The 25,098-nt window shown below is 58.3% G+C and overlaps 2 protein-coding genes across 6 annotated transcripts in view; one reads left to right on the top strand and one right to left on the bottom strand.

Annotated features, from left to right (window-relative positions):
• The window catches only part of KCNT1 (potassium sodium-activated channel subfamily T member 1), a 32,832-nt gene extending 27,432 nt beyond the window's left edge, over positions 1–5,400 (bottom strand). For all 5 annotated transcript variants that reach the window (XM_059926011.1, XM_059926014.1, XM_059926013.1 and 2 more), the window contains exons 1-2: positions 5,249–5,400; positions 96–175 (exon numbers count right to left, since the gene is read on the bottom strand). In XM_059926011.1, the coding sequence (XP_059781994.1) occupies positions 96–175; positions 5,249–5,250 (82 nt within the window). In that variant the 5' untranslated portion in view covers positions 5,251–5,400. The remainder of the gene's footprint in view (positions 1–95; positions 176–5,248) is intronic.
• The window catches only part of RPL7A (ribosomal protein L7a), a 307,067-nt gene that overhangs the window by 87,153 nt on the left and 194,816 nt on the right, over positions 1–25,098 (top strand). The window lies entirely within an intron of this gene.

The raw sequence follows: 25,098 nt of genomic DNA, 5'->3' as shown, positions 1-25,098 counted from the left end.
GGGGCGGCGGGTCCCCACAGGGTGGAACGTGGTGCGGGCCGGAGGTGAGGGGCACTCCCACCGCCCCTGCCCCCCACCCTGAAGGCCCCACTCACTGGATCTTTGGTTTTTGATGAAGAACAGCTTAAGCCTCTCCTTGAAGGTGTTCTCGTTGACGTAGAACTCCACCTGGACCCTGGGGGGCGGGCAGGAAGGAGTGGGCCCGGGGCCAGCGGGGGCTCCAGCCCAAAGCCCCCCACACGGCGGGCCCCTCCCTGCTGCCAGAGCCAGGGTCAGCGCTGCCACCTCGGGCAGAAGGCCCTGGGTGCCACATCCCCACGTGCCCCCAGCGGACCTGCCCACCGGCTGCCGCCTTCTCAGTGCCCAGGGCCCTCCAGGCCCCGCAGAGGTGAATGCTCACAGGCCCCCAGCCTGGGCTGTCACGGCAGCCACCAGGATTACATGTGGCCTGTGTGGCCCTTGGCTCAAAACATGCCATATCATTAGTACAGAATGTTCCAGAAGCCAATGGTCAGCTGCTTTGTCTGGAGGCCCCTGGTGGTTGTGCCTGGAGACTCGCTGCAGCCCGCGGGATGGTCGAGGCAGACAGGCCGGCAGTGGGCCCCCTCCCGCCGAGGCCATTCCCTGGACGATCCCCAGAGGCCCTGACCCCTGCCCGGGCTCCCAGCATCCTGGGAACAGACCACACGGACTGGCAGGAGTTTCCTGTCGAATGAGGAGGCGGGGTGGGGATGGACTGTCTGGTCACTATGGTAACGTGGGACCCGGAGGCCATGGGCCGCTGCCCCCGCCTTGGCCGCGAGCCCGCTGTGGCCGGCATGCTGGCCAGGCGAGGGCTTAATGTTCCACCATAATGCAAACTCCAGTGTTGACAGCAGGCAGGACGACAATGACCCTGTAGCCAGGTTCCCGTGGCGGGAATGGTCTAGGCTTCCCTCGCGGGGTGGGGGCACCGGGGCTGGGCTGCCTTGCTCTGGTTGGCACCTGGCATCTCCCACACGGCCTCCGTTCCAGGCTGCATCTGCCCCATTGGCAGGTGGGTCTTAGGACCCCACAAGCGGCCCGTGGGCATCACTGTGGCCAGTTCTCACCCCCTGACCAGACAGAGGCACCAGAAGCCCGGGATTTGGGGCGGGGCTTTTGACCGGAAAGGCCTGGTCCAGATGCCATGCCCTGTGCTTCACCTCACCCAGATGTCAGGTGGAGGCGGCCCCGCCACCCTCAGGGATGTCCTGTGGGTGCGTTAAGACTGTCCAGGTGAGGCAGCTGCTCAGCCACGCTCTGTGTGAAGACCGTGATACAGGAGGCAGAGGGACTGAGCACCCTGAAGGCAGAGTAGTGCTACCCAGAGGAATCTTGGAGGGCTGCATGTAGGAGGTGGCGGTTGAGCAGATGGGATGCAGGACAGTGGTCCACAGGCAGAGGTGAGGCGCACGCTGGCCCAGGTCCCTGCTCCCCACCCCTACCTCCCTGTCGTCATCCACCAGGGTGGAGGGCTGTGAACGCCTCCCCCTCTGACCAGGCTCCAGCTCCTATCGATGCAGAAAATCATGCCGCTGTCACCTTGAAAGTTTAATGGCACTGCTCTGCCTGCGGCTGGCTGCCCCAACATCTCCAAGAAGTGTTTAAAATACTCATCACTCCCCAGGCCTGTTCCGGGCATAGTGTGTGACACAGACTTCATGTGTTGGCAGCAGCCATCTGGACCTGCCCTGGCGATGGGCCCGCCGGAGGGGACTTGGGCAGAGCCCCAGCACCTCCCTGACCTTCGCCAGGTCAGGGGCCCTGGCCTGACCACAGCGGCCCCCACTGGTCACAGGGCTCAAGAAGGGCCCAGGCGGAGGAGCTGGTGGTGTGGGCCCTTCCCCACTCTCAGGTCTTGGTGCAGGGCGGTCAGCCGGGGCGGCAGGACAGGCCTCCCGCAGACCGGCGGGGTCCAAGCCCAGAGCCAGTGGTCAGTGCACCCCACTGCACCCCAGGACACCCTGCTGCACACTGTACCCAACGCACCCCACTGCACACAGCATCCCAATATACCCACTGCACCCCAGCACGCTCTACGGCACCCCAGCACGCCCGCTGTACTCCAGCACGTCTCTGCGTACCCCACCGCACGCCAGCACGCCCCCTGTACTCCAGCACCTCTCTGCGTACCCCACTGCACCCCAGCACGCCCGCTGTACTCCAGCACCTCTCTGCGTACCCCACTGCACCCCAGCACGCCCGCTGTACTCCAGCACCTCTCTGCGTACCCCACTGCACGCCAGCACGCCCCCTGTACTCCAGCACATCTCTGCGTACCCCACTGCACCCCAGCACGCCCGCTGTACTCCAGCACCTCTCTGCGTACCCCACTGCACCCCAGCACGCCCGCTGTACTCCAGCACCTCTCTGCGTACCCCACTGCACCCCAGCACGCCCGCTGTACTCCAGCACCTCTCTGCGTACCCCACTGCACGCCAGCACGCCCCCTGTACTCCAGCACATCTCTGCGTACCCCACTGCACCCCAGCACGCCCGCTGTACTCCAGCACGTCTCTGCGTACCCCACTGCACCCTAGCACGCCCCCTGTACTCCAGCACGTCTCTGCGTACCCCACCGCACGCCAGCACGCCCGCTGTACTCCAGCACCTCTCTGCGTACCCCACTGCACCCTAGCATGCCCCCTGTACTCCAGCACCTCTCTGCGTACCCCACTGCACCCCAGCATACCCACTGTACACAGCAGCCCAGCACACTCCCCGTCGTGTCCCAGTGTATCCCTGTGCACACCACTGTACCCCAGCGCACCCGGCGTACACTGCACCCCAGCACATCTCAGTGTACGCTGTACCCCGGTACACCCACTGTACTCCAGTATATCTCTGTGTACCCCACTGTACACTACACCCCAGTATACCCTACTGTACCCCAACGCATCCACTGTACACTGTACCTCAGCACACCCCACTGGACCTGAACCCCAGCCTCCTCTGTAGGTGCTGCCCGGAGCTGGGTCACGGGAATCCCCGAGGGTCCCTTTGGGGAGTTAGTCAAACGCCTTCTCTCTGAAGGAGGGGCTCAGACAAGCCGGGCTGGGCCTGGGCCACGTCAGGGGGCAGACGCCCCTCGGCAGGTGCCCATGTGTCCCGAGGGACCACTCCCCCACCGTCCTGCACCGCACAGCAAAGCCGCAAGGAGGGGTCCCCACCCCTTGTGCCCCTCCACTCGGGTACCCCCTCCTGGCCCTCACCTGGCCAGCAAGGCCCAGCTCGGCCCACGTGGCTGGTGCGCGTGGCTGGTGGCCGAGTCTCCCTCCTTCCTCCTCAGCTTCCCGGGGACCTGCCCCCCGTGCACCGCGCCCCCCGGCCCGCATGCCTCTCACGGCTGCTGCCTGCTGCCCCCGGAAGTCCCCGCCTAGGCCCAGGGGTCAGGACTGCCAACCGGGACTGGTCACGCCTCAGACATGGAACCCGTCAGCCCCCTGCCCGGGCGGCTGTGGACACCCATCTGGACAGGCGCCCCCGGCCCCGGGCGCTCTCCACGTGGGAGGAGAGAAAGGGGTGGGGGGCGGCGGAGCCCGGCGGAGACTCGGCCCCGGGAGGTCGAGCCTGGGTGCCGGGGAAATCCACGGAGCCGCCTCCACTTTTAATTTTTCACGAGCTGTGTCTGCCCGCCTCTCCCACCAGAGAAAGTAAGTTACAAGCTTTCCATTTACTCTGAAGTGAGGGTGCAACGGGTGTAATGCAGCGGCAGGACGTGCTCTTGGCTCCACAAGTTCCTGGGGGATGTGGCCACGCTGGGGTCACGGACCGCCTGGCCTGGCAGAGCCCCGCCTGTCTGAACCTCGGCCGCCTCACCTGGGGCCCGCGCGGTGACAGGAGCCGCCTGCCACGGGCATCCTGAGGGAGCCTGGCAGGGCTGCCGCGACCGTGCACAAGTTAACACGGTCCTCTCTGGGCCTCAGGTCCTCCCTCGTAAAGTCCAGGTAAGTGTTGGTTTTCAGAGAGAGGATGAAGTGAGAGACAGCCCACGCCCGTGGCTCGGGCCCTGGCACCCACCAGCTTGGCGGTGCCAGCGATCGGGGCTGGACTTGCTCTGTGTATGACTTTGGCCCACACCTATCACTCCCATCACCCAGAAGAGACGGCCCCGTGCCATAAACCCACGTGTATGGCTGCCGGTGGCACGTGGCTGCCGGCCACCAGCTGTGGCTTGAGGCCCTGTGGTGGCCCCATGGTGGAGCCGGTGACCAGGCCCAAGGAAGCTGCTCTGGGGAGCGGGGGAGGGCTGGGTGGGGGCCCAGGAGCCAGGAGCCGGCCGAGGGCTCACAGGGCGATGGCCCGGCAAACACAGCTCAAGAGCCCTGGGCGAGGGCAGGCGAGGGGTGCACTTCATCTGCACCCCCTCACATCCATCCACCCGCTCCTTCGGCAGGACGCCCGGGGCGCAGGAAGGTCTACAGCCCTGGGCAGGCCTGGTCACGGGGCCCCAAGGCTTCTGAGAGCCCCGGCCTCAGACGGTCCCTGGGGTACCCTCTGGGGCTAGGCCACGAGCCCCAAGGACTGGACAGGCCAAACCCACACCCTGTCCCGGGACAGTCCTGAGCCCTGCTCCCTTCTGTCCCTCACGGAGTGAGCAGCTCTCAGGCTGGCGAGGACAGGGATCCAGGCCGGGCAGCTCGAGAGCCATCTCCCCGAGCCCGGCCACAGGGCCTCTCGGCGGGGTCCCGCCAGCCCCGTCCCTACACACGTGGAAACTGAGGCCCACCCGGGCTGGACGCTGGCTCAGGTCACCCAGTGGTCAGAGGAGACAGGCCTCTGGACTCCCGATGGGGCCTGGGTCTCCCGAGCTTCAGGGGCGTAGGAGTCAGGTCCCAGCAGGCGGCTCTGCCCCATCCCCACTCGGCTTGCGTTCGAGTGGGCCCAGGCCCGCTGCCGGTGTGCAGGGTCTTGCCCACGCTGGGGTGGACCAGAGGAGGCCCCCTCGTGCCAGCAGAGCAGCTTGAACTCCACCCACCCCACACCAGGACCGGACCTGCCAGGCGAGGGCAGGTAGAGGAAGGGGGCTACAGCTCTCCCCGACGACCGGCAGCCTGGGGGAGTGGCCTTCCAGGGATCCCTGGCAGGCGGCTCTGGCACAGATGGCCTGTGCCGGGAAGCGGCAAACGCACGGCCAGGCGGCCGGTCCCGGGGGGAGGGTGACGAGACACCAGGCGCACGGCTGTGGGGAGGCCCCCCCGCCCGGCTGTGACAGCCTTGCACTCACATGGGGCCGGGGTCTGGCGGCCTTCTCCCCGGTCTGCCGCTGCGTGCCGGTGGCTCTCCAGCCGGTACCTGGGAGCTCCACGCAGGAGGCCACAGAGCCCCGAGCAAGATGGAAGAGCAGGGCCCGGGCCCAACTGCCAACCCTGAGGCCGGCTATTCTGAGAATGGGCAGAGCCTGTGACCCCGCCCAAGGGCCTGGACAAGGAGAGACACCTGGCCCGCCCTGCTCCCCGGGCAGTGGTAGGTCCCAGGGTGGGCGGGCAAGGAGCCGGGCTGCTCTGGGTTTGGAGGCGGGGCCCTCAGGCGGACGGGCTGCTCTGCCCCAGCTGCAGCCTCGCCTGTGGGGGCATCGGGGGCACAGGCTCTCCTGCAGCTCCTCCCACGGTACAGGCCGGGGCACAGGCCGCCCGCCGTCCCACGTCAGCCCACGGCCATGCGCCTCCCCTCTGCCAGTCAGCCCTCCCGGTGCCTGGCACCCCGAGGAAAGCAAGGGCTCTGGGTGACCTCTCAAACCAACAGACGGCGCCGTCCGAGAGCGTCCTTGTACTGGAGCCTTGGCTCGGTCAGGGGCCCCAGTGAGCCTCCTTGGGCCTCCCAGGGCCCAGGGACGTTTGCTCTGCCCGTGACAATGCAATCCTGGGGCAGCAGGACCCCAGCCTCGGCCCCTCAGGCGGCTGCAACCGTCCACATCCTCCCACGGTCTCAGACCCGCTCCTGGTGGGGCTGGGACAGCCCTACGGTGGCGGAGGTGCCTTCCCCCTCCTGTTACCCACTGCGCCACCGCTGGGGCACTGAGGCCCAGGGCAGCTCCCAGGCTCCTGCCTGCGGCGTAACAGCGCAAAGCCTCGGGCTGCAGGGGGCGGCGCGGAGAAGCCCCGAGCGCGCGGTGGTGGCCAACGCCGACGGTGTTAATTAACGAGACTAAACACCAGGCCCCAGTCGGTGGCCACACTGGACGCCATGGGTGTGAGCAGGTGGGGGGCTCTTTCCCAGGAATGCCCCTGATGGGGCTGCTGAGGGCACTTGGGTACCCCGACCTCAAGGCACCCTCTGCTTGACCTAGATCCTAGCTGAAGCCAGGAAAAGCCTGGCAGGGCTCACAGTGGGGCAGCCGAGCCAGGCGCCTGGGGGTCCGAATGGTCACCAGTGGTCACCTGTACGCCTGTCCCCACGTAGGCACCACGGCAGGGGTCCCTGTTCCCTCCCGAGGGCTGTGGTCACCACCTGTGGGGTATTGGCCTCCGGACACCCCCATTTCTTACCCCCAGGCTCCTCCCCAGGAAGCCCCACCCAAGGCCCAGCAGCACCGGCCGTGTCCCCGCTCTCACCCGGCTGCAGGGCAGATAGTGCGGCCGGAGCGGACCCTCCCCCCTGGGCTGGCACGGCCCGAGGCGCCCTCCCCCTGGGCCTGCCAGGGGCTGGGAGGCCACCTGTGAGCCAAGCACTTACTGAGACAGAGAGGAGTCCAGGCTGAAACCTTCCACGTGAAGCCTGGGGACGGAATGGAGTGGACACATCAACGTGGACGGATGGACAGACAGAGGGCCTGGACTCCTGGACCAGGCGTGGTCAGGGAGGACCCGGGCAGGGTCCAAGGGAAGCAGGGGTGCGCCCGTGCGCACACTCCCGACGGGGCCGGGCGCCCTCGGCGCCCAAGCAGCAGCCCGGTGCACGCGGCAGTGCCGGCACACGCGCCCCGCCCCGACCCAGGCGGGATGGCGTGGCCACCAGACCTGGGAGACCGCACGCAGGACGGGCACCCGCCTGTGGCCAAGCGAGCGGCAGGACAGCAGGCCTGGCGAGTGCTCACCGCCCTGCTCGGCACTAAGCCTGCCCCAGGCCCTGCGTGACCCCAGTGTCCAGGAGGCAGCACTGTGAGCCCCCCCTTGACACCCAGGAAGCTGACGGCAGCAAGAGGCGGGCCCCACACAGGGCCACTGGCTGGACGACCTCTCCTGGGCACCCCCTGCCCTGCCCCTCGGCTTCCTGGTGACAAGACAGGCCAGTGCTTTCAGGGACCCCCAGGGGCAACCTGCCCCTCGGCTTCCTGGTGACAAGACAGGCCAGTGCTTTCAGGGACCCCCAGGGGCAACCCCTCTACTGGGCCAGCAACACACACCTGCTGCCCTTTGGGCGGCCTGGCCTAGGGCTCTCCCAGACTGGCCACAGCCAGATGACACCAAGGTGGGCGTGGCCTGTGCCGACCTGGGAGGGAGACGGGGAGGAAGAGGCCTGTGTCGGGGCAGGGTAGGGAGGGGGGCACAGAGGGTCTGCTCTTTGCTGGTGACGCACCCACCTGGGGCCTGCTTCTCCGCAGAGGGCTTCACGGGGCCTCTCCTTCAATCCTTAAAGCAAACATCTTCCAGAAGAGGAAACCAAGGTTCAGAGAGGACCACTGCCTTCCTAAGGCCACAGGCGGGGAGTGGGGAGCAGCCTGCCTGCCTGCCTGTGCGGGGCCCCCTGGGTGGGACCCCCGGCCTACAGCTCCTAGTTCCCCGGGCGGGTGAGGTCTTGGGCGGGCGTGGTGGGGCTGGGCGCTTCAGAGAGCAGGGGAAGCCTGGGCTTAACTGGGCCTGGGGTTGCTGGGAGGTTCTGGCAGATTCTGCGTGTTTATCCAGCTCAGATTCCCTTTGGCCTGGGCGCTGCCCCCATTGCTGAGTCAGGCGACAGCTGCACCCAGGGTGGCAGGAACCTGGCAGGGCCAGAGCCGGTCACAGCGTCACAGCGGACCAGAAACTTGCTGAGAGCGGGTGAGGGGCGCCTGCAGGAGAGGACGGGGACAGGAGAGGGAGAGTGGCCGTGTTCCTGGAGGGGGCGGGCACATGAAGGTGCAGATCTGCAGGGGAGGAGGGGCGGGGGCGGGGGAGGCCCCAGGGTCCTGGGGAGAACAGCAGGAGAGCAGGGCCGCGCTGGAGCCGCCCGAGGGGGAGACGGACGAGGCGGCCACGCGTTGGGCTCAGAGCACGCGGGGAGGGCGGGCTTGGGGCCCCAGAGCAAAGTGCACAGTTGGTCCTGGGCTGGCCAAGCCGGTGTTCCCTGCAGCCCTTGCTTCCCTGCCCTCCCCGGCCCCCCGCAGTCCACAGAAGCCCCCAGGGCTCTGCACGCAGAGGCGGGGCCTGACCGCCGCCCCCCCACCTCCCGTCCTTGGTGGGCAGCCAGGCTCAGAGGGGCCGCCCTGAGTCAGGGCCCTGGGTGTACGGGCGCCCCCCAGCGGCCACTCTCTGCAGCTGCCACCCGGGTCTCCGGGTGCTTTCAACCCCCGCCCAGGCCCTGCAGCACCTGCACTGGCCCCGCCCAGCCCCCACCCCTGACTGCACCCCGCGCCCCAAGGCCCCACCCCACCTGTGAGCCTTTGCACGAAGACCCCGCGGCTGGAGCTCCCCCTCTCTCCCCAAACCTTCCCGTCAGCCCAGCTCTGAGCGAGCCCCTCCTTGGATGTCCCCTCCGGGTGAGGGTCCAGGGTTGGTGAGCCCTGCCCCTGAAACTACCCCTGGGGAGGGCGAAGAGAGCCTCCTGGCCCAGCTTATAGGCCTCACCTCCTGGCGGCCTCCCACTCCTCCGTCCAGGTCCTCCTGCGCCTCCCCTCCCCCGGGGACCCTCTTCCTGCCCTGGAGTTCCGTTCCCTTGACCTCTGTAAGCGGCCTCCAGCGGGACCTCAGAGCTCGTCCTGGCCTCTGGCCTCTGGCCTCCCGCTCCTCCCCTTGCCCGTGTGGCCCCATCCAAAGCCACACCCACACAAGGGTCCCCACTCCCCGGCCTGGGCTCTGCCTCCCGGACTTCTCCCCGTGGCCGTGCCTCTAGGTACCCCAAACTCAGCCGTCCACGGAGCACTCCCCATTCCCTGCCGTGACTCCCCACAACTCTGACCCCAGAATTCTACCTCCTAGATCCTTCTGCAGCCCGTTCCTTCTCACCAGGGCCCCCGCCATGCCCTCCCGGCCACCCCCATGTCCCCTCCAGCAATCCACCAGTGAGCCCCTCGCTTGGGACACAACCCAAACCCACGGGGGCGGGGGCTGCTGAGTAAGCAGGCCCTTCCTCTCCAGCCTCACCTGCCCCAGCTGTCCCACCCCTCTGCATCCCTCTTCCTTCCAGGTCAGCACACCTGACACCTAGCTGGGACCTGAGCTGTGCCTGGAAACCTCCTGCCTACACCTTCCAGTGGTTCTGTCCCCACCAGCCTGGGGCTCTGCAGGGGTGTCCCCCAAAGCCAGCACACTGCCCTGCCCTGCCCTCCTGCTGGCCCCTGGGTGACAGCTCTGAGCCTTGGCACCCTCACCCCATTCTGGCTCCTGGGGCCCCTCCTCCCACACACAGCTGTTGGGGCCCAAGGACTCGTCTCTCAAGGGCCAGGGGGCAGCACACGTCCAGGGCTGAATGCACCCCCCCTGCCACCAGTGGGGTCCCTGAACTCAGGCCCCAGTCCATGCAGGCCAGCTTGGCCTTCCCTGGCCCTGACCTGAGGCTGGGCTCCTGAAGACTCAGCAGGAGGTGGGGGGTTGCGCTGGGGCCCCCCCAGCAGATGTGAGGCTACACGGCAGCACCCCAGGGCTGCTGGGGGCATGAAGGGGCCCTAGCCCAGCCGTGACCCTCCGGGAGAGCTCATTACATGGCCAGCCTCTCCCTCACTGGCTCTTTAGCTCCAAAGCTCTCAAGCGATGGTCCTCATCACCCCCTCCCCCAGGTCACGTTTCTAACTATCCCCCCACAGCGTCCAGGAGATGGGGGTGCAGTGCTTCAGGGGCAGGTGGGGGGGCGCCCTGGGCAGGGCCGAGGCCTCGTGGCCCAGCGAGCCCTGCCCCCGGCTGGCTCCAGAAGGTGCGTGCAGGATGCGGGCAGCTGCAGGAGCTACGGCCACAGGCTCCCTCCGGCAGAGGGCACCCACCTGCCTGCTGTGGTCTTACTGGAATCTCTATCAGACTCGTGTTCCTAAGGAACAAAGCCTGCAAGTCCTCCTCTGCTCTGAAACCTGCCATGGCTCCCTACTGCTCCCGTCCAGAGCAAACTCCAGAGCGTGCATCTAACGCTTGGGGAGAGGAAGCTGCAGGCACCAGCCCTTGGTGCTGCTGGGCCGGCTCTGCAGCTGCAGACACGCCCTTTACTCTGCAGAAGGAGGCTGATGAGGACCCTGCACCTCAGGGGCTGCAGGGGGACTGAGTGAGGCTGCTCACGTGAAGGGTCATCAGCACAGGACTGGGGGCGGCAGGGGTGGGTATGGGAGGAGGGCTCCCTGGAGGAGGTGTCCCTGCCACCGCACCTCCCATGCTGCAGCTGCACTGTGGGTTCAGATGCAGCCTGGACAGGACCTGCCATGCCTCTGTCCCTGCACTAACAGGGACAGTGGGGAGCCAATCATTTGCAGGGGCCAGCCTGCCTCTGGATCCACTGCCCCCCAGTGCCTCCAGGAAGAGGATGGAGAAGAGAGGAATCTGGTCTCCAGGGCCTTGGCTGGCACTTGCCTCCCTCCTGCCCAGGGGCTGCCCATCAGCTGCTTGAGGCCACCAGGCATGCCTGTTAGAGGCACTTAATCTCCAGCCTTAGCAGTCTCCTCCGGCAAATGGGAGTGACTGCTGGGCAGCGGCCCCCAGGGGCGTGTCAAGGAGCAGGAAATGGGGTTTGAGGGTAGGGAGGGGCCCAGAGGGCATGTGGCCAGCAGGAGTGGGGGGAGGCTCCCCAGGCACCCTTGGTCTGCCATCTGCCAGGCTGAGTCTCTGCCAACCCCTCGCCCCAACCCTGACACAGCACAGCGCCTGCCCCCACCGCCCCAGGCTTTGGCCCTGGCTGTTCCCTCTGCCTGGAAGCCCCTGCCCATCTCCCCGTGCCCCCCCCCGAAGGGCCAGTGCCCCAGGAAGCCCCGCTCTCCTTGCCCCGGCCCAGCCTGCACCTCCCTCTACCAGGCACAGGTTTCCATGCCCACACATGTGCCCACACCAATGGGTCTGATTCATCTCGGTTTCCCCCGCAGCATCTAGAAGGGCTCCTGGCACAGGGCAGGGGATGGCTAAGCATTAGCCCTGCAGACTGAGCCTCAATGTTCTCATCTGTGAAATAAGGGTGTCGTGCTGCGCCGGTGCTCAAGGAGGGGCCGGACAGGGGTTGGCACTGCCCTTGCCTGGCTGGGGAACCAGCCTCCTGCACCTCAGCTGCCACTGGCTGCAGGCACCAGCCCCAGCGAGCCTGAGCCCTGATACACCCAGCTCCCATCCGCTATGCAGCCTCCCTGGGCCTCACGCTGCTCACCTCTGAAGCGGGACACAGATGCTGGCCCTGCATCCCCCCAGGTGGCTGCTGGAACCAACATGAGTGTGGCCTCCAGTGGGACAGGGCTAGGGCAGTGGTCACCAAGGCACCTGGCACAGCGTCCAGGTCCCCACTGCCTTTCTCCCCTCCGGTCGTATCTGCAGGCCCTCTGTGCTCAGCCTCTCAGAGCAGGAGGGAGCAGGGGTCCCACAGGCTCCCCGAGGCGGGCTGGAGACACACAGAGCGGTTGGGGCGCTTGGCTGGGGGTCCCGAGGGAGACCTCGGCCGTCCCTCCCTTCCCGGGGCTGCAGGCAGCGCGGCAGGTGCAGCCGAGCGGAGCCCGTGCGGGATGCGAGCGCAGAGATGCAAAGCCCCTCCCGGCGGCGCCCCGCGCCCCCGCCCCTACCTCTGGCCCACGTCGCTGCCTACGGAGCCCCCGCCGCGGGTGGGCAGCAGCGGGCTGAGCCCGTGCGGCTCCTCGGGGGCCGAGGCGCCGGCCGGGGCGCCCCCCGGGCCCGCCTTGCCCTCGGACGGCGAGCGCGGCAGCTTGGCCCGCGCCATCCTGCCGGAGCGCACGGCGGCGGCGGGCGGCGGTAGGCGGGTGGCGGCAGAGGAGCGGGCGCTACCATCTCCGCGCGCCGCCCCGCGTTCCCCGCGCCGCCGCCGCAGTGGAACGGCCGAGGGGGGCTGGGAAACTGGGGGCGGCCGGGCTCCCTCCCGCCGCGGCCCGGGGGCGCCCAGGCTCGGCCGCCTCCCCACCCCGGAGGCCGGGTGCGCAGAGGACGCCCCACGTGGGAGGAGGGTCTTGGCGCCCCAGGCTTCGAGGGGCTGCCTTACAACGGAAGTAGTAGTAATAGTCATGCTGACGGTCACGGCGCTGGGAGGAGGGGAGGAATAGTAGCGCGGTGACAGCTGGTGGCTCTTGGCCGGTCATCTCCGCAGGCGGGGGCTGCTGGCGAGGGGAGCCTCAGCCGGCCTGTGGGTTCTGGGGACGCGGGTGGGGCTCCAGTTGGCCAGCCCAGAGCCACGCGCACCTGCCAGCCCCTACCCCTGCTGCCCAGGCTGGGTGGGTCCAGCCCCTCGGTCAGGTGGGGACATCGCTGTCTGTCCTCCCAACCGCAGGCACTCAGGGGCCGCCCCTTCCCCCACTTCCTTCCCCCCAAAGCTTTCGGGGAGTCCACGGGGTACTCATTTACCGGTGCCCGCATGCCAGGCTCAGCTCCGTGCCAGGCCTGAGATCCCAGCCGTGGATGAGGCAGCTACTTCCTGGAGCCCAGTCTGCGCCCGACGCCCTGCTGGGCGAGCTCGGATCCTCTCACTGAATACAGACAGCTTGAGGAAGTGTGCAGATTTCTGTCCATTTGCAAAGTGGGGAAACCAAGGCGCTGAGGGGGGGAAGTGGCTTCCCCAGGAGGCCAGACAGGAAGCAGTGGAGTGAGGTCTCCCCCCGGGACCAGCTGACGGAGCCTCTGCTCCCTGTTGCCACATTGTGTGGCTTTTCTGCCCAATTCCTTCCATTTTCACAGACGAGGGAGGCCTGAGGCTGGGAAGGACAGGTGACCCGCCTAGGTAATGGCCGTCAGGTGTTGGCACTGGGAGGACCAAGGCTGTGGGTTGGCAACCCTGGAGCCCAGCTGGGTGCAGGGGGGCTCAGACGACACCTGTCCACGCTGCCGGGGGGCTCCAGGCCCTGCCGATGTGTCCAAACCCTGACGCCAGACCGGAGCCTCCAGCTTGGCCAGCCTGCCTACCTCTATTTCTTCACCCCACCTGTGACCCAGCAAACCACCAGGGCCCGGTGCTTACAGAGGTCTGCAAGAGGAAGGTGGGCCTCAGTACACCCAGCCCCTGGCCTGGGCCCTCCCCAGACATTGCCTTGTCAGGATAAAGCCGTGTAAAGCCATTCGGCGGTCTCAGCAAACACTCATACGTGCATTTCCCCCGACCGCCTTCTACGTCCCATCCCGTCCCGTATCTGCCGAGGTGTTTGTACTGGCCAAGCACTGGGAGGCCCCTGCCCGCCCTGGGCAGAGGAGGGCAAGCCTCTGTCAGCCATTCCCTACTCTTCCTGCGGAGGGAGAGGCATGGAGCGGCTGCAAAAGAGTGAGGGCTGGAAGTGCCTCGGGCCTGCTGGTGAGCGAGACGCCTGGTGATGACTGTAAAACAAAGCCAGCAGCACCGTGGCACGGGCAGCGCCGCCCGTGGGGCCACGCTGAGGCCCCTCTGCATGTGTGTCCACGCGAGACAGGCTGGGACCTGGGACCCTTTGCTGCAGTGCTTGCACTAAAACAAACATCTCTTCGAGCAACGAAATACAAAGAAACTATAAGGGACTAAAAATAACTGCGTGCATGCACAGTTGGGGCAAGTTATGGACAACAAGATACAAAGAGACAGAAACCCCAACTGCCACTTCTGAAGAGCCGGGAACAAAAGCAGGGTCCTGCGTGAGACCCTTGCACACACCACCAAGGGGTGGGCAGACCTTCTAAGCCACCCCTCCGGCCCGACCCCTGGACACACCCCTACCCTCACCCCATATAAGGAACCAGCTGCCCCCACCACTCAGCGAGTGAGCAAGGGAACCTATTACTTGTTCATGCTCCCCACTGCAGCAGCAGGGCCCCCAATAAAGTCTTGCCTGAATTTCTGATGTGGCCTCTGATCAATTTCTATTGATTAAGGAGGCCAAGAACCCTGGTCGGTAACACACACACAATAGACCATCAGGGACGTTCACCTGTGCACCGCAGGAAGCTGTGAGAGGGGCTCCTTGGGACTCTAGGGTCCACAAAGAGACCAGCACTTGATTTCCTTGAGCAATGGCGGCAAGTGGCAGCCCATCTCAGAATGCTCGTGGAAGCGCCATCTGTAAGGGCACAGCATGGCAAACGCCTCACGTCCACCCACGGGGAAGGCTCAGCGTGTCTAGCCCATCCACCCCGAGTGCTGTGTCTTTCCGTTCTGGGTTTTGAGAATGCAGTGAGTTGGCAGGTCTCGATGGTGTCTGAGGTCCAGGGTCAGATCAGGTGACAACGGCAGGATGTCCAACATTTTGTGCGGCGGGATCTAACGACAAATACAGGCTGATGTGTGGTGGTTACGTCTGGGAGTGGGCTGGGGGAGGCCTTTCAACCGGCTGCTGCATCATTTAGGTAAGGTTTGATTTATTTTGAAAACAATGGTCCACTCTTATCATCCAAAGTCTAGTGGTATTGTCCTGTGTGGGGAGGACAGACACCCCTCCTGCATGGACCAGTGCCCCACGGCTCTGCCTCCCCAGGGCGCTGTGGGGAGTGTCCAGCGGGCAGGCTGGATGCTCTCCCGTGAGGCGAGGCAGGCAGAGCAGCCCCCAGGCCCTGAGGAGCCCCAGCACTGCTCGCTCCCACGGGGCTCAGACAGACTCAGACCCCATGGCTGCGTGTGGTGGGGTAGGGGACAGGCAGAAAGGCTGACTGCTCCTTTTGCTCAAGCACTTGCACCTTCCTCCAAAGGGCTTCATTCCTGCCACACGGCAGCCCTGCGTCATTCTGTGGGGGGGGACTGCTGGCTGGGTGGGGGTGTGGCAGGAGGGGTGGTGGGTGGGAGGATGGGGAGCCAGGTGGAAGCCAAGGTGTGTTTGAGGGTGGAACTAGCCAGGCTTCCTGGAGGACTGGATGGCGGGGGATTCAATCGGGGGTGAGGAAAGGGGTGGGTGGTGTCACCTGAGATGGGGCAGACAGAGGAGCAGATGGCGGGGTCTTCCCAGACCTGTGTTGGACGTTCTCAAAGTACACAAGACAACCATAGTGCATGCAGTGGAATATTATCCAGCCTTAAAGAGGAAGGTAATCCTGGGCTTCCCTGGTGGCGCAGTGGTTGAGAATCTGCCTGCCAATGCAGGGGACACAGGTTCGAGCCCTGGTCTGGGAAGATCCCACGTGCCGCAGAGCAACTGGGCCCGTGAGCCACAATTGCTGAGCCTGCGCGTCTGGAGCCTGTGCTCCGCAACAAGAGAGGCCACGATACTGAGAGGCCCGCGCACCACGATGAAGAGTGGCCCCCGCTCGCTGCAACTAGAGAAAGCCCTCGCACAGAAACGAAGACCCAACACAGCCAAAAATAAAATAAATTAAAAAAAAAAAAAAAAAGGAAGGTAATTCTGACACAGGCTACAACATGGATGAATCTTGAAGATATTGTGCTGAGTGAAATAAGCCAGTTGTGGGACTTCCCTGGTGGCAGATTGGTTAAGACTCCGCGCTCCCAATGCAGGGGGCCCAGGTTCGATCCCTGGTCAGGGAACTAGATTCCACTTGCATGCCACAACTAAGAGTTCGCATGCCACAACTAAGGAGCCCACGAGCCGCAAGTAAGGAGTCCATGTGCTGCAATTAAGGAGCCCACGAGCTGCAGCTAAGGAGCCCACTGGCTGCAACTAAGGAGCCCATGTGCCACAACTAAGGAGCCTGTGAGCCACAACTAAGGAGCCCACCTACCACAACTAAGACCTGGTGCAACCAAATAAATAAATTAAAAAATTAAATTAAATTAAAAAAATAAAAGAAATAAGCCCATCGCAAAAGGACAAATCCTGTAGGATCCACTTATCTGAGGGACCTAGAATAGTCAAATCCATAGAGACAGAAAGGAGATGGTGGGGGCCAGGAGCTGGGAGACGGAGTTAGCACTTAATGGGGACAGAGCTTCAGTTTGGGAAGATGGGAAAGATCTGGAGATGGATGTGGTGATGGTTACACAACAGCGTGAATGTGCTTAAAGCCACTGAGCTGTGTGCTTAAAGTGGTTAAGATGGTACGTTTTTGGTATATTTTACCACAACTCAAATAAACAATTTTTTTAAAAAGAAGGAAGGAAGGGAGAGAGAGAAGAAAAAAAGGGGGATAAAGAGAGGATGGACTTCGTAAGACAAAGAACCCAGCCAACAATAAAACATGACCTGGAGCAGAAGGAATTCCCTAAAAAGGCTTCAAGCACTAAACCCACTGGACAGGGACAAGCTCAAAAATGAGATACGTCGGTATCTCAACAGAGTGAGGGAAAAAAGGGAGATCACAGAATTTTGGAGACAAACCGAGAGCCCAAATACTAAATCACATGGGATCACTAATGACTAAATCACACGGGATCACTAATGAACCCAATCCAGAGAAGATATGACTGAAAATGGAGTTACTGACAGAGGGATGGCCCTGCTGGCACAGAAGCAGATGCAGAGCAGAGTATCCAGGAGCTGAGAGCTGTGGGAACACTCACCCAAAGAATTGCTTGTGTCCTGGACAGAGGCCCCAACCTGTTTTAAGTATTTAAAACATATTTAGAAAGTATTGAGAAATATAATGATGAAAGAACTACACGCTGAGTTCCAGGAAAATAAGGTACAGGATGTGCCACACCCAGATATTGATCCCATTAATCTACTGGGCTTAAAGGATAAAGAAAGAGTTCTTCAGGCAATAAGACAGACAAAGCAAATCAAGTGAAGGGTAGAGCAAGCTGGCTTCAGGGGCTGGGGGAGGGGATGGGGAGTGAATGTTTAATGGGGACAGAGTTTTGGTTTGGGAAGATGAAAGAGATGGATGGTGGTGATGGTTGCACATTAAGAATATGCTTACTGTACTTAAAGACAAAGACTGCAACAAGAAGCAAAGAAGGACATTACATAATGATCAAGGGATCAATACAAGAAGAATATATAACAATTATAAATACATGTGCACTCAACAAAGGAGCACCTAAACACATAAAACAAATATTAATAGACATAAAGGGAGAAATTGACAGTAACACAATAATAATAGGGGACTTTAACACCCCACTTACATCAATGGATCAGACAATCCAGACAGAAAATCAATAAGGAAACACTGGTCTTAAATGACAACATTAGACCAGATGGACTTAATAGATATATATACATAGAACGTCTCATCCCAAAGCAGAATACACATTCTTTTCAAGTGCATATGGAACATTCTCCAGGATAGATCACATGCTAGGCCACAAAACAAGTCTCAGTGAATTTACAAAAATTGAAATCGTATCGAACATCTTTTCCAACCACAACACTATGAAACTAGGAAAAAAACTGCAAAAACCACAAACACGTGGAGGCTAAACAATATGCTACTGAACAACGAATGGATCACTGAAGAAATTAAAGAAGAAAATAAAAACATACCTGGAGACAAATGAAAATGGAAGCACAATGATCCAAAATCTGTGGGATGCAACAAAAGCAGTTCTAAGAGGGAAGTTTATAGTGATAGTGATACAAGCCTATGTCAGGAAATAAGAAAAATCTCAAATAAACAACCAAACTTTACACCTAAAGGAACCAGAAAAAGAAGAACAAACAAAACCCAAAGCTAATAGAAGGAAAGAAATCATAGAAATCGAAGCAGAAATAAATGAAGTAGAGACTAAAAAAATCAATAGACAAGATCACTGAAACAGAGAGCTGGTTCTTTGAAAGGGTAAAGAAGATAGATAACCTTTAGCCAAGTTCACCAAGAAAAAAAGAGAGAGGGTCCAAATCAATAAAATTAGAAATGAAAAAGAAGTTACAGCTGATACCACAGAAACACAAAGGGTCATAAGTGATTACTACAAACAATTATATGCCAATAAAATGGACAACCTAGAAGAAATGGACAAATTCCTAGAAATGCACAGTCTCCCAAGACTGAACCAGGAAGAAATAGAAAATAGGAACAGACCAATTACCAGTAATGAAATTGAATCAGTAGTAAAAATCTCACACAAACAAAAGTCCAGGACCAGATAGCTTCACGGGTGACTTCTACCAAACTACTAGAGAAGAGTTAACACCTACCCTTCTCAAACTATTCTAGAAAACTTCAGAGGAAGGAATGCTTCCAAACTCATTCTATGAGGCCAGCATCACCCTGAAACCAAAACAAGACAAAGATAACACAAAAAAAGAAAATTACAGGTTAATATCACTGATGAACAAAGATGCAAAAATACTCAACAAAATATTACCAAACTGAATTTAATAATACATTAAAAAGATCATACACCATGATCTAGTGGGATTCATCCCAGGGATGCAAGGGTAGTCCAATATCCACAAATCAATCAATGTGATACACCACATTAACAAATTGAAGAATACTAATCATATGATCATCTCAACAGATGCAAAAAAAGCTTTTGAGAAAATTCAACATATTTTTATGTTAAAAACTCTCAACAAAGTGGGTATACAGGAAACAAACCTCAACATAATAAAGGCCACATATGACAAGTCCACAATTAACAACATAGTCAATGGTGAAAAGCTGAAAGCATTTGCTCTAAGATCAGGAACAAGACAAGGATGTCCATTCTTGCCACTGCTATTAAACACAATATTGGGAGTTCTAGCCACAGCACTCAGACAAGAAAAAGACATCCAAATTGGAAAGGAAGAAGTAAAACTGTCACTGTTTGCAGATGACATGATACTATACAAAGAAAATCCTAAAGATGCCACCAGAAAACTGCTAGAGCTCACCAATGAATTCGGTAACATTGCAGGATACAAAATTAATATACAGAAATGTGTTGTACTTCTATACACTAACAACAAACTATCAGAAAGAGAAGTTTAAAAAAATCCTATTTACCATCACATCAAAAAAAAAAATACCTAGGAATAAATCTAACTAAGGAAGTAAAAGATCTGTAAGAAAACTGTAAGACACTGATGAAAGGAACTGAAGATGACACAGAGGGAAAGATATACCATGCTCATGGATTGGAAAAATTAATACTGTTTAAATGACCATACTACTCAAAGCAATCTACAGATTCAATGCAATCCCTGTCAAAATACCAATGGCATTTTTCACCAATGGCATTTTTCAAAAGCTCCCAACTGGCCAAAGCAATCTTGAGAAAGAAGAACAGAGCTGGAGGTATCATGCTTCCTGACTTCAGACTATACTACAAAGCTATTGTAATCACAACAGTATGGTACTGGCACAAAAACAGAAATATAGATCAACAGAACAGAATAGAGAGCCCAGAAATAAACCCACACACTTATGGTCAGTCAATCTGTGACAGAGGAGGCAAGAACATACAATGCAGAAAAGACAGTCTCTTTCCCAGTGGTGCTGGGAAAACTGGACAGCTACATGTAAAAGAATGAAATTAGAATGCTCTCTAACACCATAAAAAAAAAAAAACTCAAAATGGATTAAAGACCTAAATGTAAGCCCTGAAAACATAAAACCTAGAAGAAAACAATGGCAGAACACTCTCTGACATAAGTTCTCAGCAATATATTTTTGGATTTGTCTCCCAAGGCAAAGTAAACAAAAACAAAAGTAAACAAATGAGACCTAATTAAACTAAAAGCTTTTGCACAGCAAAGGAAACCATCAACAAAACGAAAAGACAACCTACCAAATGGGAGAAAATATTTGTAAATGATATGACCAATAAGGAGTTAATACTCAAAGTACATAAAGAGCTCATACAACTCAATAACAAAAAAACAAACAACTGGATTAAAAAATGGGCAGAAGACCTGAACAGACATTTTCCCAAAGAAGGCATACAGATGGCCAGGAGGTACATGAAAAGCTCAACATCACCAATCATCAGAGAAATGCAAATCAAAACCACAACGAGGTATCATCTCACACCTATCAGAATGGCTAACATCAAAAAGACCACAAATAAAAAATGTTGGCGAGGATGTGGATAAAAGGGAGCCCTAGAACACTGCTGTTGGGAATGTAAATTGGTGCAGCCACTTTGGAAAACAGTATGGAGCTTCCTCAAGAAGGTGAAAATAGAACTACCATATGATCCAACAATCCCACTCTCCTGGGTATATATCCCCCAAATCCTTGAAAACACTAATTCGAAAAGATACATGCACCCCAATGTTCATAGCAGCATTACTTACAATTGCCACGATATGGAAGCAACCTAAGTGTCCATCAACAAATGAACAGACAAAGAAGACGTATGTATAAATACAGTGGAATACTAGTCAGTCCTAAAAAAAAAAAAGAATGAAATTTTGCCATTTGCAGCAACGTGGATGGACCTGGAGGGTATTATGTTTAGTGAAATAATTCAGAAAGAGAAAGGCAAATACTGTGTTATCACTTATACGTAGACTCTAAAAATAAAACAAATGAATGAACATAACAAAACAGAAACAGACTCAGAAACAGAAACTGACTCTGGCCCTCCCACCTCCCTCTTCAAAAAGCCCTGTGATCCCATGGTGTCCACCCAGATGATCCCAGGACTGTCTCCCCATCTCAAGATCCTTAACTTCAACACATCTGCAAAGCCCCTCTCGTCACCTAAGACACTTGCAGGTCACAGGCATTAGGACATGTACATCTTTGGGAGGGGCACATTGCTCAGTCCATCACACATGGTGAACCTATGTAACGCCATTGGTCAATACATGAAACCCAGAAAGAGTAGTCCAGAAAAAAACACCTTCAGCTGTCATCCTTTGAGGCTGCTATAATACACTTTGAAAACTGGTAATTAAATGAAAAGGATTGAGCGTGTTTTCCTGCTTTCTCAGCAGGAATTACGTTTCGGGGTGTACAACTAGCTCCCATTGATGTAGGAAAACCATCAGTTAAAGAAGAATGTGGCTTATACTCAAGGAGTGTGGAGGAGAGCAGGAAAGGAGCTTGTCCAAGCCGCCACAGAATGTGGGGCTCAGGGAGGACGTCCGGTGGGGTTGCCACCCTTAGCTGCACCAAGGAGGGGGAACGCATGGTCGTATGATGACGGATCACCTTGCATAACTGCCCAGTGCACAGGCTGGGCTGTCATTGTTAAGCCATCGTGTCCCCCTGGCCATCTCTAACGGAGGAACAACCAGGACATGGGGCAACATGGGGACCGTGGTGGCACTTAAAACCTTCTCTTGCCTGAAACATTTGAGTTCCATCCACGAGACCTTCAGACCCAACATCCAGTTTACAGGAATACTGGAGGCAGAGCAACAAGCTGAACCACCCACCAAGAGGCAACCAGACACACAGACGGCAGAACATTCTGCAGGACCAGAGGCCTGGCGTATCAGCTACCTATGCTGTGTGACAAACTGCCACCAACTTCACAGCTTAAAGCAACATATACTCGCAGTGCCGAGGTTAGAAGACCGGGTGTAGCTTAGCTTGGTGTCTTGCTTAGGGTCCCACGCATCTGCAATCAGCATTAGCAGGGCTGGGTTTCCACCTGGACCCCTGGGGAAAATCCGCCTCCAGGCTCATTCAGTTGGCTGGATTCAGCTCCTGGCGGCTGTAGGACTGAGGTTCCTCTTTCCTGCTGGCTGTTGGCTGCTCAGCCCCTAAAGGCTGCCCTCATCCCTGGGCCCCTCCACCTTTAAGGTGGCAATCGTGGGTCAGATTTCCCTGTGCCCCAAATCTTTTCTTCCACTTCCAGCCAGGGAAAACACTCTTGCTTTCAAAAGGCCCCTGTGACCAGAAAGGGCCCAACCTCCTGGTGATTAACTCAGCCAACTGATTAGTAACCTTACTTATAATGCAAAATTGCCATGGGTATGAGCTTCCTATGGCTGACGTAACAAAGTACCACAGTCTGGATGGCTTGAACAACAGAAATTCGTTCTCTCCCAGTTCTGGAGGCCAGAAGTCCAAGATCAAGGTGTCAGCAAGGCTGGCTCCTTGTGAGGCCGTGAGGAAGGATCATTCCAGGTCTGTCTCCAGATTTCCCTTTTTCAAAAGGTCACCAGTAGGGACTTCCCTGGTGGTCCAGTGGCTAAGACTCTGCATTCCCAATGCAGGGGGTCCGGGTTTGATCCCTGGTCAGGGAACTAGATCCCACATGCTGCAACTAAAAGATCCTGCACATAGCAACGAAGATCCCACGTGCTGCAACTAAGAGCCGGTGCAGCCAAACAAAATAATAATAATAATAAATAAATGTTAAAAAAAAAAAAAAGGTCACTAGTCATGTTGGATTAGGGCCCACCCTAATGACCTCATGCTCATGTAATGACCTCTAAAGATCCTACTTCCAAATAAGGAGATCCTGGGGGTGACATCTCACCATCTTTACCAGCTTGGAGATTAGGGTGGGGGACCTGGGGAGGCCACATCTGATAGGAGCCACTCTGGATTAAAAGGAGTTAGTGAACCCTAATAACCAGATGCAACACAAGATTCCTGGACCAAACAAACCAGCTGAGAAGGACAGGTTGGGGCCACCAGGGAAATGTCTTCCCCAAGCCAGGTATGTGCTGCCCCCTCCCTGGACTCCACCCTGGCTGCAGACCCGGAGCCAGGAGCCCTCACCCACTCCCCCCAGGCTCTCTGATCACCTCATGGGCACCACCCGGGGCTCCCCGACTTCTCAGGGGAGACACCTCCTCTCCTCCTGCCCCCCCAGTGCAGACACGAGTCTCAGGAGATGCCCCATAGATGCCACACGAAATCTGTGCTCCCCCAGAGGCTCCAGGGGAGGGTCCTTCCTGCTTCTTCCAGCTCTGGGCGGCCCCAGGTGGCCCTGGCTTGTGGCCACGTCACCCCAGTCTCTGCTCCGTCTCCACAAGGCTTCTCCTGTGTGTGTTTCTCTTCTTACAAGGATACCAGTCAGCGGATGTAGGGCCCACCTTAAATCCAAGATCATCCCATCTCAAGATCTTTACCTTAATTACACCTGCAAAGACCCTATTGCTAAATAAAAGTCACGTTCCCAGGTGCCAGGTGGACATGAATTTGGGGGACACTATTCAAAGCACTGCAGTGGGTCTGCAGTTCTTTCCTGCAGACCCCCTCTCCTGAAGTTCCCCCAATCAGCTATGCGACCTTGAACAGGTCCTTTTCCTGCGGGATCTGCCTCTACTCACCAGGTGCCTGCACCCCGTGGGTGAGGGGAGAGGGGAAGGTTCTCCCTCCAGGAATCCTGGGATGTTCTCGGGGCGTAAGGAATTTGAAATCAAGGCAGAGCTTAACCCCGTGAAAGGTTACTGGCCATCTTTTTTTTTTTTAATTAATTAATTTTAGTTTTGGCTGCGTTAGGTCTTTGCTGTGCACAGGCTTTAATTGCGGCGAGTGTGGGCTTCTCGTTGCGGTGGCTTCTCTTGTTGCAGAGCACCGGCTCTAGGCGCAAAGGCTTCAGTAGTTGTGGAACGCGGGCTCAGTAGCTGTGGCTCACGGGCTCTAGAGCGCAGGCCAAGTAGCTGTGGCGCACGGGCTTAGTTGCTCCGCGGCACGTGGGATCTTCCTGGACCAGGGCTCGAACCCATGTCCTCTGCCTTGGCAGGAGGATTCTTAACCACTGCACCACCAGGGAAACCCCGGCCATCTCTTTTGTAGTGTCCACCTTGTTTCCCCAAGCCTGCTGTGGATGGAATGTGTGTGTCTCCCCAAACTCACATTGAAGCCCCAACCCCCAGTGTGATGGTGTTTGAAGGTGGGGCCTTGGGAGGTGATTAAAGTTAGATGAGGTCCCAAGAGTGGGGCCCCAAGATGGGATTAGTGCCCTTATGAGAGCACGTGCTCTCTGTGTCTCTGTGTCTCCCGTGAGGACACGGTGAGAAGGAGTCTGTACACCAGGAAGAGGTCCCACCAGGAACCCCCCCCCCTCCACCCCTGGCTGGTATCTGATCTCAGACTTCCAGCCTCATAACTGTGAGAATTAAGTGTCTGCTGGTGAAGCCCCTAGGCTGGGGTGTTTGTCACACAGCTCGAGCTGCCTGAGACACAGCCTGGACACTCTCACCTCCCATTTTCACTCCAAGTGGATGAAGCCGAATGACACATGCACAGAATTTTCAACGGCAAATGGCACATCGTGGGAAGCATATCAGGAGTGAAGGGAACCGCAATGTGAAACAGAACCGAGCACGGTTTCCGTGACACTGGAGGATGCTGGCCACCCTCTCGCTGGATGTCTGTGTTCTGTTTTGCACTAACTGGGAGGAATTTAATTCTGATTCGGGCACACAAGTCCCCGGGATGCAGGCTTAGAGGCAAAGAGATGCAGTGAGATGTGCAACATCAGGGGCCGGGATGGGGACCCGGCTACCGGGGGAGCCCAATTCGCCATCTCAGGGTCTCCCCCAGTATCTTCGGGATGTGGGCAAGGGGAGCCAGGGCCCCTTCTCATCACAGAACTGCTAACACCTTGACTGGTGTATCCCGGATCACTGAGAGCGTGGCTGTCTTCCAAGTGCAGACTCAGGTCCAGGAGCCCCGCCGACCCGCCTCGGTGTCCACACTGCTGCTCACACGTGTGCGCCCCTCCATCACCCACGCCCTCCCTGTCCCGTTTGTTCTTATTCCTTTATCCTCCATCTGCCCGCTGCCGATCCTGCCTGCTCCTGGCCTCCCAGGACCGGGGGCGACCCAAGCCCCCACACGCCCACCCAGAGGGAGGGACACAGGGTAGGAGGAAGGCACGACCTGCCTCTGGGAGCCCCGGCCACCTCCCTGACCGCCTCCCAGGCCCCTGCTCTCTGCGGGGGGCCCCCAGGTGACAATGGGGAGCAGAATTCGACCTGGCCCCAGTCCTACGGTGGTGTGGCAGAGAGGCAGGCAAATGAGCCCCAGGCCCGGAAAGTGCTAGAAAGATCGATATAAATCTTACCCCCTT

This window comes from Balaenoptera ricei, chromosome 6 (genome assembly GCF_028023285.1).
Source record: "Balaenoptera ricei isolate mBalRic1 chromosome 6, mBalRic1.hap2, whole genome shotgun sequence".
NCBI lineage: Eukaryota > Metazoa > Chordata > Mammalia > Artiodactyla > Balaenopteridae > Balaenoptera > Balaenoptera ricei.
Note: the sequence above shows the minus strand (reverse complement) of the source record. Positions and strands in the feature narration are given on the sequence as shown.